At 46.5% G+C, this 19168-nt stretch overlaps 1 protein-coding gene across 1 annotated transcript; it reads right to left on the bottom strand.

Annotated features, from left to right (window-relative positions):
* Window positions 1–3895: 3895 nt before the first annotated feature.
* On the bottom strand, window positions 3896–14924 carry LOC132768245 (B-cell differentiation antigen CD72-like). Its single transcript, XM_067464867.1, has 7 exons — window positions 14763–14924; window positions 14563–14661; window positions 9702–9791; window positions 8112–8573; window positions 6532–6716; window positions 5335–5432; window positions 3896–4043 (listed from the first exon to the last, which is right to left on the bottom strand). The coding sequence occupies exons 1-7, from the start codon at window positions 14833–14835 to the stop codon at window positions 3896–3898; spliced, it is 1155 nt and encodes a 384-aa protein (XP_067320968.1). The 5' UTR covers window positions 14836–14924.
* Between the last annotated feature and the right edge of the window lie 4244 nt (window positions 14925–19168).

The following is a 19168-nucleotide window of genomic DNA, read 5'->3' as shown; positions in this document are numbered from 1 at the left end:
CTGCCTTCTGTCTGAATCTGGCGCAGAGCCTCCTTTCTTCAGCTGCACTTGGTTAAACAGAGGGTACGGCACAACGCACAACGGCACCAGGGCGGTGTTGTTGTCGCTGGTGTTGCTCTTTTGACACTGCTTTATCTCTCCAAAGAGAGACCCAAAGTGGAGTGGGAGTTGAAGTGGGGGGGGGTGAGAAAAAAAAAGCATTCTGCATAAAGATCCCACATTTTGGGAGTGGGGGGTGGTAGCTCTTGCTGGAGTGGCTCCTCTTGGGCCTTTCTGCCTAAACGGGGCTAGGGGCTTGCTGTAGGTTGGTGGGGCTGGCTGCCCTCTCACAGATATAGCCATGAGCAGTGTGACACCGGCTCGGCTCCAGCTGCCCCTGGTTCACTTTTATGCAGTTTGAATATTGATTTTGCACGAACCGCTCGCTTCTGGAAAGGAAAGGAGAACCTTGGAATTAGAACCCCAGAGAGGCACCGGGCTCATCTGTTGCATTCAAAACAAAGCACACTCTTACGGAGAGATGAAACCAAAGGGGAAACAGTGGGAGTATCGCCTCCGAAGAGACCCCCAATGTTATCAAACACAGACCCCACCCAAGGATTTATAGCTTCCTAAAGGACATCAAGCCAGAATAAAATTAAATGGTTCCCCTTTATGTGAAACCTTTGCCACCCTGCAATAGACCAGCAACCCCAAAGTTCCCTTCTCATCGATATGGTCAAAGGGCTAATCAATAAAACATACCCCATATGTTTTATATACCCTAACCCTAACCCGAACCCTAACCCGAACCCTAACCCTAACCCGAACCCTAACCCGAACCCTAACCCTAACCACTAACACTAACCACTAACCCTAACCACTAACACCTAACCACTAACACCTAACCACTAACACCTAACCACTAACACCTAACCACTAACACCTAACCCTAACCCTAACCCCTAACCCCAACCCTAACCCTAACCCTAACCCTAACACTAACCCTAACCCCTAACCCCTAACCCCTAACCCTAAAGTTCCCTTCTCATTGATATGGTCAAAGGGCTAATCAATAAAACATACCCCATATGTTTTATATACCCTAACCCTAACCCGAACCCTAACCCGAACCCTAACCCTAACCCGAACCCTAACCCGAACCCTAACCCTAACCACTAACACTAACCACTAACCCTAACCACTAACACCTAACCACTAACACCTAACCACTAACACCTAACCACTAACACCTAACCACTAACACCTAACCCTAACCCTAACCCCTAACCCCAACCCTAACCCTAACCCTAACCCTAACACTAACCCTAACCCCTAACCCCTAACCCCTAACCCTAAAGTTCCCTTCTCATTGATATGGTCAAAGGGCTAATCAATAAAACATACCCCATATGTTTTATATACCCTAACCCTTAACCCCTAACCCCTAACCCCTAACCCCTAACCCCTAACCCCTAACCCCTAACCCTTAACCCCTAACCCTTAACCCCTAACCCCTAACCCCTACCCCTAACCCCTAACCCTAACCCCTAACCCCTAACCCTAACCCTAACCCCCAACCCCTAACCCCTAACCCCTAACTCCTAACTCCTAACCCCTAACCCCTAACCCCTAACCCCAACCCCAACCCCAACCCTAACCCCTAACCCCTAACCCTAACCCTAACCCCTAACCCTAACCCTAAGCCCTAACCCTAAGCCCTAACCCCTAACCCTATTAGGCCTGGGTAACAACGGAAAAATTTGTTTCTAAAATCGATTCATTTTTTGGGGTTTTTTGCGTTTCGATATTTAAAAGAATTCCGAAATTTTTCTCTAAAAAAGTTTGATATTTACGAAATTTCGTAAATGGTAAAAAAATTACAAAACATTAATGAAACAATTTCCGAAACAATAACGAATCGATTCGTTAATGGCGGATGCGACCGCGCAATACGCTAAAAAACCTCCAAATGGGACGGGGGGAACTTCTGAAGCTTCCCTCTCCCTCTGTTGTTGACTGTTGGTGTGATATTATAATTTTTTTTTCACTAATTAAACCAAAAACAACTATAAAACTTGCCCAGACATGCGGAAATAATAACGAAACGACCTCAAAACGATAACGAAACGAATACAATAACGAAATCTGAAGCATTTACAAAACGAAGTTAAAAATTCGTTTCGTTTTTAAGTTGCTCCAGAATGGTTTGTTATCGCTTCGTAATCAAAAAAATTAACGAATTTTTAACGAATTATGAATTAACGAAACGAAACCGCCCAGCCCTAATATATATATATATATATGGTAAAGGTAGTCCCCTGACATTAAGTCCAGTCGTGTCTGACTCTGGGACTCTGGTGCTCATCTCCATTTCTAAGCCGAAGAGCCAGCGTTGTCCGTAGACACCTCCAAGGTCATGTGGCCGGCATGACTGCATGGAGCACCGTTACCTTCCCGCCGGAGCAATACCTATTGATCTACTCACATTTGCATGTTTTCGAACTGCTAGGTTGGCAGAAGCTAGGGCTGACAGCAGAAGCTCACGCTGCTCCCCAGAATCGAACCTGCGACCTTTCGATCAACAAGCTCAGCAGCTCAGTGCTTTAACCCACTGCGCCACCGGGGGCTCCATATATATATATATATATATATATATATATATATATATATTAGGGCTGTCCAAACACGGAAAAAAATGTTTCTAAACTCGATTCGTTTTTAGGGGTTTTTTGCGTTTCATTATTTAAAAGAGTTCCGAAATTTTCCTTAGAAAAAGTTCGATATTTACGAAATTTCGGAAATCATAAAACAATTATGAAACAATTACGAATCGATTATGAATCGATTCGTTAATGGCGGCCGCGATCGCGCAATACGTTAAAAAAACTTCGGAAGCTTCCCTCTCCCTCTGTTGTTGACTGTTGGTGTGATAATTATATTTTTTTTCACTGAGAAAACAAACAGCAACCCTAAAACTTGCACCAGACATGCGGAAATAATAACGAAACATTTACGAATCAATAACGAATCAATAACGAATCAATTCCGAAACAATTACGAAACGAATTGGAAAAATTCGTTTCGTTTTTTAGTTGCTCCTGAATGGTTCAATATCGCTTCGTTATAAAAAAAAATAACGAATTTTTAACGAATTACGAAATTACGAAACGAAACCGCCCAGCCCTAATATATATATATGATTAAAGTTTTATATGTGCATCTATAGCAAAATGTGCACATTATTTCTGCAGAAATGACCAGGGTCTGCCACTTTTCACTGACTTTTCACTGACTCCCTTGCTAAAGAAGCCTATCTTGGATCCCATGACCCTTCCAATTATCGCCCTGTCTCTAACCTTCCATTTTTAGGTAAGGTGATAGAGCGGGCTGTACTGGGACAATTGCAACAATTTTTGGATGACACAGCCAGCCTGGACCCTTTCCAGTCAGATTTCCGCCCTGGTCATGGGACGGAGACAGTCCTGGTTGCCATTACAGATGAACTTCGTCGCCAGTCTGATAGCGGCGGATCAGCGCTTCTGGTACTTCTCGACCTTACCGCAGCGTTTGACACCGTTGACTACGATCTAATGATTCACCGGCTTGCCATGTCCGGAGTTCGCGGTCAGGCCCACAATTGGTTCAACTAATTCCTCCAAAACCGGAGCCAATGCGTGGAGTACATGGATCAAGTCTCTGAAAGATCTCCTCTCCTATGTGGGGTACCCCAAGGTGCAATTCTCTCCCCTCTTCTCTTCGACATCTACGTTAGACCACTTGCTAGTTTGGCTCGGAGTTTTGACCTGGACTGCTATCAGTATGCTATCAGTATGCGGACGACACTCAACTCCTTCTGCGTTCAGAGCACACAATTTCACCTTATGCCTGGAAGCTCTGCCGAACTGGCTACGTGCTAGCAGACTGAAGGTGAACGCGGCAAAGGCTGAGATTCTCTGGCATGGCCACCTGGCAGGTCTGACTCGTCCGTTGCCCACCTTCGATGGTGCCGATGGTCTCCTTTGCCTACTGTTAAGAGCTTAGGTGTCATCCTGGATTCGCAGCTGACAATGGAAGCTCAGGTGGCTGCTGCCAGCAAACAGGCCTTTCTCCATTTACAACAAGCGAGGCAACTGGCACCCTCCCTCTCTGACGAGGCTCTGGCAACGGTCATCCATGCCACGGTCACATCTAGGCTGGACTATTGCAACGCTCTGTATGTGGGCCTTCCGATGTCTACGACCCGAAAGCTCCGTATTGTTCAGAATGCGGCAGCCAGGCTACTCACAAGAATGCCTATGAAGTGCCATATAACACCAGTGTTGCGGCATTTACATTGGCTTCCAACTGAGTACCGTGGTCTATATAAGATGCTAGTTCTGACCTTTAGAATTCTTTACGGCCAGGGTCCATCGTACCTTAGGGACCGCCTCTCCTTCTCCCATCGTCGAAGGTCGCAATGACCAGCTCAATGCAACTTACTCTATATACCGGGTCCTAGAGTAGGGCGTTTGGAAAGGACCAGGCGCAGGTGGGCTTTCTCCATTTCTGCCCCTCCTGCCTTATGGAATTCCTTGCCACCCTACATGAGAGCCATACGTGACTGAGGGCCTTTTACTCTAGCGCTTAAGACACCTGGCTTTTCACTAGAGCTTTTGATCTGTGTTAATTTTAATTTTATCAATATCTGTATGTATTAGGGCTGGGTGGTTTCGTTTCGTTAATTCGTACTTCATTAAAAATTCGTTATTTTTTTGTTAACGAAGCGATAACGAACCATTCTGGAGCAACTTAAAAACGAAACGAATTTTTAACTTCGTTTCGTAAATGCTTCGTATTTCGTTATGTATTTGTTTCGTTATTGGTTTGAGGTCGTTTCGTTATTATTTCCGCATGTCTGGGGCAAGTTTTATAGTTGTTTTTTGTTTAATTAGTGAAAAAAAATTATAATATCACACCAACAGTCAACAACAGAGGGAGAGGGAAGCTTCAGAAGTTTTTTTAGCGTATTGCGCTATCGCGGCCACCATTAATGAATCGATTCGTTATTGTTTCGTTATTGTTTCATTATTGTTTTGTAATTTTTTTACCATTTACGAAATTTCGTAAATATCGAACTTTTTTTTTTTTAAAAAAAAATGGAATTCTTTTAAATATTGAAACGCAAAAAACCCAAAAAAACGAATCGATTTTAGAAACAAATTTTTCCGTTGTTACCCAGGCCTAGTATGTATGTATTTTGATATGGGTAAAACTCACAAGATGAACTTCAGGAGGGAAAAACAGAGACAGGTTTGGCAGTGATCCTGGCCTTACTTTGGCACCAAGCGAACTGAATAAAACCTGTGTACTTACCCTTCATAGCGTGACTCATCAACCCAAAGAAAAATCCAGTTCTGGTTCTTTTTAATTTTGTGAAGTCCAATCCAGTATCCATTGGAGCGCTGAAGGTTCTGGGGTGAAGAAGAAAGTGTTGTTGGAGAGAGGAATTGTACCCAGAAACAGCCTGGCAGCCATTGGAGCCATTGCACGGGGGGGGGGGGGGTAAGTGGGGCACCCTCCCCATAGACAACCCTGGTTAGCAACCTGGCCACTGCACTTTGGACCAGCTGGTGTTTCCAAACACTCTTCAAAGGCAGCCCCACAGAGAGCACATTACAGCCATCCAAATGAGATGTAGCCAAGGGATGGACCACCGAGGCCAAATCTGGCATCTTGAAGAGTAGGTGCAGTGGGCACACAGGTGTGAAGTGTGCAAAGAAGGCATGGCTGGCCACCACAGAATCCCGGGCCTCCAGGGGCCAAGCGCCCAAATCGCAGACCTGTATTTACCAGGGGAGCATGACCCCATCCGGTACAGGCTGAATCACTATTCCCAAACGTGTCCTTCAACTGACCAGGAGCATCTCCATCTTTTCTAGTTTACACATCAGTTTGTTTGCCCTGGTTCAGCACCACAACAGCTTCCTTTGCTTTAGGTGGGACGAAGGAGGAGAGTTAGGCATCATCTGCATACAGGTGGCTCTGCACCCCAAAACTCCAGATGACCTCTCCCAGCAATGTCATATATGGACAGAACATGGACAGGGGTTCAAACAGGGATCCTCCAGGAAAGGAGCGCTCTAAGACGTGCCTCCCAGTCCCATCCCAGCAAGGCGGCCCAGGAGAAGACCATGGTCAATGGTATCAAAAGCCTCTGAAAGGTCCAGGAGAACCAACTGGGACACCCCTCCCCTCCCACTGTCCAGTTCGCTGCATAGGTCAACCATCAAGGCAACCAAAACTGTCTCAGTCCCATAACCAGGCCTGAAACCAGACTGAAATGGATCTAGATAATCACTTCATCCAGAAACCCCTGGAGTTGAGAGGCCACCCCATGCTCCAATACCTTGCACTGGCCGATATTTATCCATTATGGAAGGGTTCAAGGCTGCCTTTTTCGGTTGGCAAGTGGGGATTCTGCCTTGTTCCAGGGAGGCACTGACTACTGCCTTCACGCACTCTGCCAGGCCAGGAGGGTCAAGACTGTAAGACACATGGGGTAGCTCTTACCTCTTTGGCTCTTTGCATCCTCACCAGGACACTCCAGATCCCCCGTTGCTCCCAGGACTCTTTGGGCATAAGCAGCTGAGATGACTTCTCCTCACAGTCTTCCTGGCTTTTCTGCCAAGTCTTCCTCTCTTGGGACACCCAGATGCATTTCCAGCCAAAGAGAGCCCAGCCGTCCGGGCAGCAGTCTGTGGACAGATTAGAGAGATGATGGGCCAAAACTAACAAAATGAAGTTCAACAGTGACAAATGCAAGATACTCCACTTTGGCAGGAAAAACGAAATGCAAAGATACAGAATGGGGGACAATGAGGCCTGGCTCGAGAGCAGGACGTGTGGAAAAGATCTTGGAGTCCTCGTGGACAACAAGTTAAACATGAGCCAGGAATGTGATGTGGCGGCAAAAAAAAGCCAATGGGATTTTGGCCTGCATCAAGAGGAGCATAGTGTCTAGATCTAAGGAAGTAATGCTCCCCATGCTCTATTCTGCCGTGGTTAGACCACATCTGGAATATTGTGTCCAATTCTGGGCACCACAATTCAAGAGAGATATTGATAAGCTGGAATGTGTCCAGAGGAGGGCGACTCAAATGATCAAGGGTCTGGAGAACAAGCCCTATGAGGAGCGGCTTAAGGAGCTGGGCATGTTTAGCCTGAAGAAGAGATGGCTGAGAGGAGATATGATGAGGGCCATGTCTAAATATGTGAGAGGAAGCCACAGGGAGGAGGAGGGAGCAAGCTTCCTTTCTGCTTCCTTGAAGACTAGGACGCAATGGAACAATGGCTTCAAACTACAAGAGAGGAGATTCCACCTGAACATGAGGAAGAACTTCCTGACTGTGAGAGCCATTCAGCAGTGGAACTCTCTGCCCCGCAGTGTGGTGGAGGCTCCTTCTTGGGAAGCTTTTAATCAGAGGCTGGATGGCCATCTGCCAGGGGTGATTTGAATGCAATATTCCTGCTTCTTGGTAGAATGGGGTTGGACTGGATGATGGCCCAGGAGGTCTCTTCCAACTCTTTGATTCTATGATTCTATGATTAATCCAGGACAAGCCACGTTTTGCTAGACAGGAACACGCTATCCAAGCACCCCCCACAGATGGGTTGTGCTTAAAAGCCACCAGAGAAGGAGCCTCCAATATACAGTGGACTCCACTGCTGAGCAGTTCTTCTTACTATCAGGAAGACCTTCCTAATGTTTAGGTGGAATCTCTTTTCCTGCCATTCAGATCCATGGCTCCATTGTGCCCCAGTCTCCAGGGCAGCGAAAACAAGCTTGCCCCTTCTCCTCAATGGGTGATGTTCTCACCCCACCAGAGAGATAACCTAATTGTCTCTGGAGAAAACCATAATGGACACAAGACCAGTAACTGCTTGGTGCTGGGCATGCATGCATGTGAGTGCCCGTGCGGAAGCACAGAGTGGCTCCAGCCCTTGGAAATGCCAAGGAAGCATGCTTGGCAGAGACGCCACTTGGGAAGGGGGCAACCAGCACATCTGGAAGGAAAATAGAAAAAAGAGAAAGGGGCACCAAGAGCAGATACTAATCACCCTCAGACCAGCCCAGGAAGCAAGGAACGTACCTGCCTGCCTGCAGATGGTTGCCTGGTGCAGATTTGCCTCCATCTGCTCCTTCTCCCACTTCACAGCCTCCAGGTTGCGGTTGGCTTCCCTCAGGAACTCTTCCGTCTCCTGCAACTGCTCCTGAGTCTTTTCAGTGGACTTTCGGCTCTCACGAAGGGCCTCCTGGGCAGAGGCCAGCTTCTCCGTGGTCTGCTGCAGCTCTGCCTCTGTCTCGTCCTTCTCCTGCTTCAGAGTACCCAGGCTGTGGCTGGCCTCCCTCAGCTGCTCCTGGGTCTTTCTGGTGGCCTCCTGGCTCTTCTGAAGGGCCTCCCGGGTGGAGCTGAGCTCGGCCATGGCCTGGCGTAGCCGGTCCTCCTTTTGTGTCAGGCTCCCTTCCTGGAGATCAATCCTCTGTGCCAGGGCAGTGCTCTGAGCTGCGTGCTTTTGCAATGTCCTCTGGAGCTGACCAGAGACCTGCCAGTCTGCAAGGAAAGGGCAGCAAGAGGGAAAGATAAGAGGGGAAGGCGACACTCGTGGGGAGCAGGGAACATGAAGCCTGACTCCCCAGAAGAGACCTCAATGAGCTTCAGCCCTTCTGCTGTAGGGCTTTTGGGCAGGTGAGATGGCTATGGTTGGCAAAGATGCCTGGCATCAGCTCGCCATCATGTCAAGCCTGGGTTTGGACATCTCCCCAGACTTCCACTTGCCCTGATCTCAAAAGGTCATTTGTGTGGCCAATGAGCAGTCCCCATCTATATTTCATTGAGTTCTATCTCCTCTTGTCACATCCCGCCTAGACTACTGCAACGCTCTCTACGTGGGGCTGCCCCTGAAGACGGCCCGGAAGCTGCAACTAGTCCAATGCGCGGCAGCCATGATTCTAACAGGAGCGGAGCGCAGGGAGCACACAACCCCCCTGTTGCACCAGCTCCACTGGCTGCCGATTTGCTACCGGGCCCAATTCAAGGTGTTGGTATTGGCCTATAAAGCCCTAAACGGTTCCGGCCCAAGATACCTATCTGACCGCATCTCGGCCTATGAACCCACCCGGACTTTGAGATCTTCCAGGGAGGCCCTGCTCTCGATCCCGCCAGCCTCTCAAGCACGGTTGGCGGGGACGAGAGATAGGGCCTTCTCGGTGGTGGCTCCTCGGCTGTGGAGCGCCCTTCCTGTAGATGTTAGGCTGGCACCATCTCTCATGACATTCCGTAGAAAGCTGAAGACCTGGATGTTTGTGCAGGCGTTTGAGTAATTCAGTGCAATTTTGGTAATTTGAACATAGGAACGGAACAATGGACGACGAATTTGGATCACGCTTGGATGATGAGGCGATCGGGGATGGGATTTGTGATAACTGTGTATTGATGATTGTTTATTAGTTAGTAATGGAAATGTGTAATTTAACTGTTATTGTATATTAATTATTGCTGTTTTTATTGTCTTGCTATTTGCTGTCTGGAAACCGCTGTGAGTCGCCCTCGGGCTTGAGATATAGCGGTATACAAGAATAGTAAATAAATAAATAAATAAATAAGAAGAATGGATTTTGGGTAGGGCTGCCACACACACACAAACACACATGAACACAAACACACAGAGCGGCTACTCACATCGGACGCCAAGTCCTACAGCAGCAGCCAGGAGAATGATGCAGGTGGTCAGTACTGCCAGGGCGGCACCCTTGAGCCACGGCTTGGACCCTGGAGGGGAGAATCACAGGGGTTCTTTTGCACTGGTTCACTAGGACCACGGATAAGAGGACCCGTGCCTGGCGAGCATATACTAAACAACAGAGGCCAGGACAGAGAAACCAACTCAACAGGTTGAAGACAAGCCACAGAGATGTATTACGATTTGGCCAAAAAGGAGGCAAGCACAGCTTCAAAAGGTACAAGCATACACATACAGAGAAAAAGAAGACCGTTCTGACAGCTATTCAGACTTCCAGTCCCTCTCCTGATTGGCCAAAAAAGAGGCTGGCTGGGATCCATGTCAGCATTGACTGGGAGGGAGACTTGGTCAGAGCGAAGGAGCAATGAGCTGCCAAGACACCCCCTGGGAGGGCACAATCCTGGGGAAACAAATGGGAAGAGATCATAGAATCATAGAATCATAGAATCAAAGAGTTGGAAGAGACCTCATGGGCCATCCAGTCCAACCCCATTCTGCCAAGAAGCAGGAATATTGCATTCAAATCACCCCTGACAAATGGCCATCCAGCCTCTGCTTAAAAGCTTCCAAAGAAGGAGCCTCCACCACACTCCGGGGCAGAGAGTTCCACTGCTGAACGGCTCTCACAGTCAGGAAGTTCTTCCTAATGTTCAGATGGAATCTCCGCTCTTGTAGTTTGAAGCCATTGTTCCGCGTCCTCGTCTCCAAGGAAGCAGAAAACAAGCTTGCTCCCTCCTCCTCCCTGTGGCTTCCTCTCACATATTGATCCATGGCTATCATATCTCCTCCCAGCCTTCTCTTCTTCAGGCTAAACATGCCCAGCTCCTTAAGCCGCTCCTCATAGGGCTTGTTCTCCAGACCCTTGATCATTTTAGTCGCCCTCCTCTGGACACATTCCAGCTTGTCAATATCTCTCTTGAATTGTGGTTCCCAGAATTGGACACAGTATTCCAGATGTGGTCTAACCAAAGCAGAATAGAGGGGTAGCATTACTTCCTTAGATCTAGATATTCTGCTCCTATTGATGCAGGCCAAAATCCCATTGGCTTTTTTTGCTGCCACATCACATTGTTGGCTCATGTTTAACTTGTTGTCCACGAGGACTCCAAGATCTTTTTCACACGTACTGCTCTCGAGCCAGGCATTGTCCCCCATTCTGTATCTTTGCATTTCATTTTTTCTGCCAAAGTGGAGTATCTTGCATTTCCCCCTGTTGAACTTCATTTTGTTAGTTTTGGCCCTTCATCTCTCTAATCTGTCGAGATCCCTTTGAATCCTGCTCCTGTCCTCTGGACTACTGGCTCTCCCTCCCCATTTGGTGTCGTCTGCAAACTTGATGATCCTGCCTTCTCGCCCTTCATCTAAGTCATTAATAAAGATGTTGAACAGGACCGGGCCCAGGACGGAACCCTGCTTTGGGCACTCCACTGGTCACTTCTTTCCAAGATGGTGATGGGCTTCAGAGGGGCTCAAATGTCCAGTTCCCTGCCAAGCAAATACAGCAGCTTTAGGAAACCAAAGTTCAAGGTTCCTGGAAGAAAAGGTGATGATCTTGGGCAATCAAAGGCTTGGCTGTCAATAAAGAGGTTTAACACATGCGCATACGCTGAGCCTCTGTTTCTGAGGGCAGCAATCTCTCAGCTTCATGTAAACCATAAAACTAGATAATCAGTGTGGGGAAGGGGCTTGCAGACAGCTCAGACCTGAACCTGTTTATCCTGAGATACAAACATATGGAGGGAGGGGGAATCATGGACTTTGTGGAACCCACTTCCAGCCTCCTCCTCCTCCACTTCTCTCTCTTTCCCTCCTGCACATCTCTCCATAAGCCCCACTTCCCAAAGCCCTTCCCCATTCCTCACATACACACACACACACAAAGAGAAGGATGCTGTACTTCTAATATAAGGGAGAGCCAGATGGGAGGACCCCTTCTCTCCCAATTGATGGAATTAAGGGGTTCCCAGGAAATATGGGAGAGGTGGTCACTTTGGGTTGTTGTAGGTTTTTTCAGGCTACATGGCCCTGTTCTAGAGGCATTCTCTCCTGACGTTTCGCCTGCATCTGTGGCAAGCATCCTCAGAGGTATTGAGGTCTGTTGGAACTAGGAAAAAGGGTTTATATATCTATGGAATGACCAGGGTGAGACAAAGGACTCTTGTCTTCTGGAGCTAGGTGTGAATGTTTCAACTGACCACCTTGATTAGCATTTAATGGCCTGACAGTGCCTGGAGCAAACTTTTGTTGAGAGGTGATTAGATGTCCTTAGGTGATTAGGTGGTCACTTTACATGGGGGGGGGGGGCTGCAAAGCCATCCCCAAAACACAAGAAATTTGGCCATAGATGAGGAATGGCTGTGTCCCTTAAAGGACTGAACTCTTGCCCTTTACTCATTCCCAAGCCATGATGCCCGTAAGGTGAACCTGTCGTAGGGTTTCCCTGGCAATATATCTTCAAAAGAAGGTCATCTTTGCCTTCCTCTGAGGCTGAGAGAGTGGGACTCACCTAAGGCCACTCAGTACATAAAAGCACACTCAATGAATGAGGATTCTGCTTCTTACAATTCTCTTCCAGCTTCACTTAAACACAGTGTTGTCATTGTGTTGTCGAAGGTTTTCCTGGCCAGAATCACTGGGTTGCTGTGAGTAGTATAGCAACCCAATGCTATCATCATCCTTACAAACAATTGGGACATAGAATCATAAAGGCTGGAAGGTATCCAGAGGCGGCCCTAGGTAATTTTCAATGGTAAGCAAACAGTATTTTGGTGCACCCCCCCCCCCAACCAATCATTGATATATATTTTCTGTTTGTCGTGGGAGTTCTGTGTGCCATATTTGGTTCAATTCCATCATTGGTGGAGTTCGGAATGCTCTTTGATTGTAGGTGATCTATACATCCCAGCAACTACACTTGCTGCACTTGCTCCCTTGCCTGGCCCGCTTTGGGTCCGGAGGCGTGCCTGAAGACCCTGGCGTGTGCACCAAAAGTCACCTCTTCTCCTGACTTTCTCCTCAGCCATTGGGACCAAGAGAGAGAGAGAGAGAGAGAGAGCGGTGGAGATGCCCACCTTTCCTGAAGGTAGGCGCAAAAACCAAGGAGGGAGCGGAGGTGGGAGATACCTCCAGCCGGAGGGGCTCTCTCTCTCTCTCTCTTGGTCCCAATGGATGAAGAGAAAGTCAGGAGAAGAGGCGACTTTTGGTGCGCACGCTGGGGTCTTCAGACACACCTCCAGACCCGAAGCGGGCCAGATGCGGCGGTTCCGCCTCTTGGCCCACCCGCGGATTGGGGAGAGGAGAGGAGGCGGGTGGAGCGCTGGGGGATCGGGAAAGGGAGCCGGTCATGGGGAAGGGATCGAACGTGGAGAACGATTGAGTGCCGGCTCTGCTCGCGCACCCGGTGGTCGGGTGGAGCAGGAACGAGAGGGGCGAGGCGAGGCTCAAGGGCCCGGCCCCTTTGGGAAGAGGATCAACCGGCAGCGAGGCAAGAAAGCCGAGGCTCCCCCCGGACTGCTAGGGCTGTTGTGAGCTGAGGGGGCGCTCCTCAAGCGCATTTACAGAGGCACCTCTGCGCCCCTGGCGAAAAAAGTGTTCTGCGACCCCTTACTTCGCGTAATGGACGAGCCGCCCCTGAAGGTATCCCAAAGGCTGTCCAGTCTAACTCCCTTCTGCCATGAAGGAGGACACCATCCAAGCCCTCCAGGCAGATGTGTCATGATAAAATATGCTGTATGGTTTGAGTGAGATTGTATGAAAGGCGTATGAATGTGGCCCAACTGGGCTGAAGAGACCATTCTAAGGGATGAGGCCTGGAAAACTACAAGACAGAGGCAAAGGACTTGTGGACTAATTAAAAATTGCTGATGAGATTTGAGAACTGTTGACATCCTGACTTGATTAACTCTTGGTGGAAAAACAACTTGTTTACATTGCCAAAGACAATGGTTCTTTTAAGTAAGGAAGTCAACACTGTGGCTCCTGACAGAAATGTTTACAAGGCTCCTGGATGAGGAAAGCCAATCAATCAGAATCAACATCTGTCCAAGAACTGATGGAATCTGTCTGTCAGTAATCTACAACTTTCAGAACCACATCAACAGGAAAAACTACATAAAAGGACCCTTCTCTCTCAGAGTGTGTGTCATATCAACTGAACACCATTTCTGAACGCCATCGTGAACAGCTGCCTTCTCCTCTCAAGAAGCTGATCATCTTCAGCAAGAAGAATGGTAAGAATGCTTGATGAATGAATGGATGATGATTGAATGTTAGAGTATATGTGTAAATGTTAATGCAATATTCCCCTTTTTCTATGTAACCAATATAATTATTATAAAACCTAGTACTGGAGTCTGTGTCTATTTTTTCTCTGAAAGTGCCTAATGCAACCTGTCTCACAAAAAGCGGAATACAAGAACCTATTTAATATTTTTAAAAGTACTTATGACAGATGGCCATCCAGCCTCTCCTTAAACATTTCCAGAGAAGGAAAGAGACTCTACCGAGTGCTCTTGGTGTCATAATACAGCCACAAAATTCATCTAAAACAATGATATGATCAAGCCAATATTCTGCGAACAATTCAAACAGTTTTTTCAAAGTTCCCAGCCTTCCTAAAAGCAGTATATGGGAAACGTACATAGGGATCACTCAGGTCTCCCCACTTCTGGGGTCTGGAATGAGAAGCTGACTCCTAGGTGTGCTAATGAATGGGATCCAACTGGTTCTACCTTATTCCCATCAGATTTTAAGGAAGAAGAGGGGGAAATCAAGGCAGGTGTGGGGTCCCCAGGGGCTCACCTGTGTCCTCTTTGGGTGCGCTTGGGGTCTCCTCTTTCCCCGCTGGTCTCACCCCCTGGACGTTCTCATAGGTGAGCTCCCCTTCTTCGGCTCCATGCCCTGGAAAGGGAGAAATGGGAATGGGAGGCATTGTGGGGGGGGGGGGGGGGGTGTGGCATTGTGGGGTGGGAGAGACCCCTGCCTTCCTGCCGGATGCCTACCTTCCCTTGGGGTCTTGTTCCCAGGAGGGTTCTTCACAAACCTCAGGTCAGCATAGGTCACCTCTTCAGCCATCGCTGGCCAGACAGAGGGCAGGAGGGGGTCTTGTGGGGCAATCTCAGAGGACAAACCCCAGCCCTGCAACTAGAGTACACCTTGTGCCGAAAAACACGTGGTTCGGACTGGCAATGGAAAGAGGAAGTGGAGCCAGACAAGCACACACACTCCGCACACCCACAGCCTCCACTCAGAACGAGAAAGTGAACTTGTCATCTCCAAAGCTGGGGTGAGGTTCTGTTTTCCCTGCATCAGACTGAATTGTGCAAACATTTTGGGCTTATCTAGCTGGTGAAGAAAATCACCTATCTGTTGCACTCCAGAACAGAAACGAGACCCTCTGATTTTAAAACATAGAATCCTAGATTCAAAGAGTTGGAAGAGACCTCCTGGGCCATCCACCCAACCCCATTCTGCCAAGAAGCAGGAATGTTGCATTCAAAGCACCCCCAACAGATGGCCATCCAACCTCTGTTTCAAAGCTTCCAAAGAAGGAGCCTCCACCACACTCCCTCCGGGGCAGAGAGTTCCACTGCTGAACGGCTCTCACAGTCAGGAAGTTCTTCCTCATGTTCAGATGGAATCTCCTCTCTTGTAGTTTGAAGCCATTGTTCCCTTGCGTCCTAGTCTCCAGGGAAGCAGAAAACAAGCTTGCTCCCTCCTCCTCCCTGTGGCTTCCTCTCACGTATTTATACACGGCTATCATATCCCCTCTCAGCCTTCTCTTCTTCAGGCTAAACATGCCCAGCTCCTTAAGCCGCTCCTCATAGGGCTTGTTCTCCAGGCCCTTGATCATTTTAGTCGCCCTCCTCTGGACACATTCCATCTTAGAGTCAATCTCTCTCTTGAATTGTGGTGCCCAGAATTGGACACATTATTCCAGGTGTGGTCTAATTAAGGTGGAATAGAGCATGGGCAGCATGACTTCCTTAGATCTAGACACTAGGCTCCTCTTGATGCAGGCCAAAATCCCATTGGCTTTTTTTGCCGCCACATCACATTGTTGGCTCATGTTTAACTTGTTGTCCACACACCACACGTTGAGTGAAAAACCAATCCTTTTTATTGAAGCTGAGTAAAATAGCCAGTAGAAAGAAATGCTTGTAAAAATAGGGAAATGTCAAAATGTAAAAGATCAGTAAAATGCAGTAATTCAAAGCAATGTCCACAAAAGGTATAAAAACAATCCAAGGCAGTATTTATCCAGACAGGAATCAACAGGTTGCAAAGATAACCCAGAAAGTGCTAGACCACCGCAAAATGCTAAAATATAGTTTTTTAAATATAGTGGTTATTTTAAATGTGTTATTGTAATTATGAACTATGATATTTTACTGATGGTATGTTTTTATGGCTGTAAACAGGGCTGAGTCCCTCTAAGAGGTGAGAAGCTTGGTATAGAAAACTTTGAAATAAATAATAATAATAATAATAATAATAATAATAATAATAAAAATCTCTCTAAGAACAAGACCCCTTGAACAGTATTTCCAAGGCACATGAACATGATTTCCAAATGATGCCTGATCTAACAGGCTTTCCCTTGAAGCAAACCTTATATCCCAAAGCCCAAAAATTGGTTTCATTTCCCCCCACCCTTGCCTCTTATCTGACGAAGTCTTTCGGAGCGATGTAAACATTGAGTTTGTTGTCGACAAGCTGGAATGTGTCCAGAGGAGGGCGACTAAAATGATCAAGGGTCTGGAGAACAAGCCCTATGAGGAGCGGCTTAAGGAGCTGGGCATGTTTAGCCTGAAGAAGAGAAGGCTGAGAGGAGACATGATGAGGGCCATGTCTAAATACGTGAGAGGAAGCCACAGGGGGGAGGAGGGAGCAAGCTTGTTTTCTGCTTCCCTGGAGACTAGGACACAATGGAACAATGGCTTCAAACTACAAGAGAGGAGATTCCATCTGAACATGAGGAAGAACTAATGTTTTGATTTGATTTATGGTTCATGTGTATTTGTTATATTGTTTTATTGAGGCCTCAGCCTTTGTAAGCCACATCGAGTCCTTCAGGAGATGCTAGCGGGGTACAAATAAAGTTAATAATAATAATAATAAATAATAATTGGACAGCATGAGAAGATCCAACCAGTCCATACTCTGGGAAATAAAGCCTGACTGCTCATTGGAGGGAAGGAGATGAGAGGCAAAGAGGGAGTCATTTGGCCACATCATGAGAAGAAAGGAAAGCTTGGAGGAGAGAATGATGCTGGGGAAAAGGGAAGGAAAAAGGAAGAAGGACCAACCAAGGGCAAGGTGGATGGATGGTATCCTTGAAGGGACTGGCTTGACCTTGAAGGAGCTGGGGGTGGTGACGGCCCATAGGGAGCTCTGCCCTGGGCTGGTCCAGGAGGTCATGAAGAGTCGGAAGCGACTGAACGAATGAACAACAACAAACAATGCTAACCTGTGAAACACAGGTTAGCATAGTTTGTGTACTATGGCTTGTTGATTTTTACCCCTTATTTACCCCGTATGTAGGATTTAGGAATTGGAAGAGTAAAACCAAATATAGAAGTGTTGATATAGAGTGCAAGACTTCCTTTAAATAGTATTCTATTACCACCCTTCTGTGTTAGGTATCACTCTCCTAATTCAGAAATTCAACAACTGTCATTTTCCCAGAGAGCTATTGTGAGATAGGAATGAGCACGTCCCAACCTTTCCTGTGAAATGGCAAGGAGAAGGTTTGAGGAAAAGAGACAAAGAGAGATCCTGAGCACTGGAAAGCACGCTTTATTCTCGATTGGCGCCAACTGGATATGGACCCCCTGGTAAGCCAGGAAAGAAGGGTACAGAACAGAGGAAATGCTGAGTTTATATACTTTTTTGAAATAATTATTCAGGCATCATGTAGACATCACAATGTGCATCATAAACTTCTACTTTTACATTGACTTCAATAGCATATTTTCAAATTCAACACTTTGTCAATCTTCATTAGTGCTCTATCTAAAGAGTGGCTATTAATGAACCCCAGCGCCAGGATGTCTCCTGGACCTGATAGCAAGTTTCTCCATCCATCCTGAGATACAATGCATTCTTGAGTGGATTATGGAGTCCAGGAAGCTTAATGAGTCCGGCATCAGGTCTGCCAGAAAAGCCAATCTTATTGTCTTGAGATTGGTCTGAGATAAGCATTGATAACTTAATCTGGGTTTTCCTCTTGCGATCAGATAGGGCACAAAGGGGGAAACTTTGGTGAATGCTTTCAGTGGAAAGGCTTGAAATAATCTCCTAATGGACACTTCATTAGTCAGGCCCATGATAAGGTGCCTGGCACCCTTATCGGCCTCTTGAAATATGCCAGGCCTGAGACATTCCTTTCCTAGATGCTGGCGTTTCTAATTTTGCAGCTTTTAAGAAGTCAAGTGAAATGGCCATGCATACATACATTTCTCTTATATATTTTCTAACTCCTATTTCTAATATGGTTATATCAAATATATTTTCCAATATGTGTATTATGTATTTTCATCAAGCCTTCATCACCTGAAGTTCGTCAAAGATCTCTCCTTGATCAGCATTGTCCGCTTCTCCATCTCAGCAACTTCCCCAAACTTCTTTTTATTTCAAAATTGAATAACCTTTATTGATTGATCTTACAACATTTATCATATTACAATTGCCTTGTTCCATTGTTTCCGCCCAAATCTGTACATGACTCTCATTCCCCAACATCATTGCTATAGCACAGTGGTTCCATATATATATATATATATATATATATATATATATATATATATATATATAATGCTTGGGCGGTTTCGTTCGTTAATTTCATAATTCGTTATTAATTCGTATTTAAATTAGCTTACGATCCAATATTGAGCCATGCAGGAATAGTGTGAGGAGTAAATTAGATTCGAAACAATTTTTTCAAATTTATTTCGTTATTATTTCAAAATTATTTCAAAATTATTTCGTAATTATTTTGTAATTATTTTGGCATGTCTGGTGCAAGTTTTATAGTTGTGTGTTTTCTCACACCAACAGTTAACAACAGAGGGAGAGGGAAGCTTCAGAAGTTCCCCCTGTCCCATTTGGAGGTTTTTTTAGCATATTGCGCAATCGCGTCCGCCATTAACGAATCGATTCGTAATTATACGAAATTTCATAAATTTTGAAATTTTTAAAAGGAAAATTTCGGAATTCTTTTAAAAAACAAAATGCGATGGACCCCTAACAACAAAACAAGTTTAGAAACAAATTTTTCCGTTGTTACCCAAGCCTAATATATATATATGACCAGGGACCCCTCTCCAACATTAGTACCAAAAGAATTGTGAATCAGGTTTTGGTCAACTTGAGATTCAGCTTGGTTATTTGGGGTGCTGATTCAGAA

Source organism: Anolis sagrei, chromosome 2 (assembly GCF_037176765.1).
Source record: "Anolis sagrei isolate rAnoSag1 chromosome 2, rAnoSag1.mat, whole genome shotgun sequence".
Taxonomy (NCBI): domain Eukaryota; kingdom Metazoa; phylum Chordata; class Lepidosauria; order Squamata; family Dactyloidae; genus Anolis; species Anolis sagrei.
Note: the sequence above shows the minus strand (reverse complement) of the source record. Positions and strands in the feature narration are given on the sequence as shown.

What these genes read in the sequence shown, in the direction of transcription:
- LOC132768245 (XM_067464867.1), bottom strand. Translation starts at nt 14,835, where the DNA reads ATGGCTGAAGAGGTGACCTATGCTGACCTGAGGTTTGTGAAGAACCCT. An exon ending in CGCACCCAAAGAGGACACAG is followed by an intron (nt 9,792 to 14,562) that starts GTGAGCCCCTGG and finishes TCTCCCCTCCAG; the next exon opens with GGTCCAAGCCGTGGCTCAAG. An exon ending in GATGAGTCACGCTATGAAGG is followed by an intron (nt 4,044 to 5,334) that starts GTAAGTACACAG and finishes TTCCATTGTCAG; the next exon opens with CTGCGAATCCAGGATGACAC.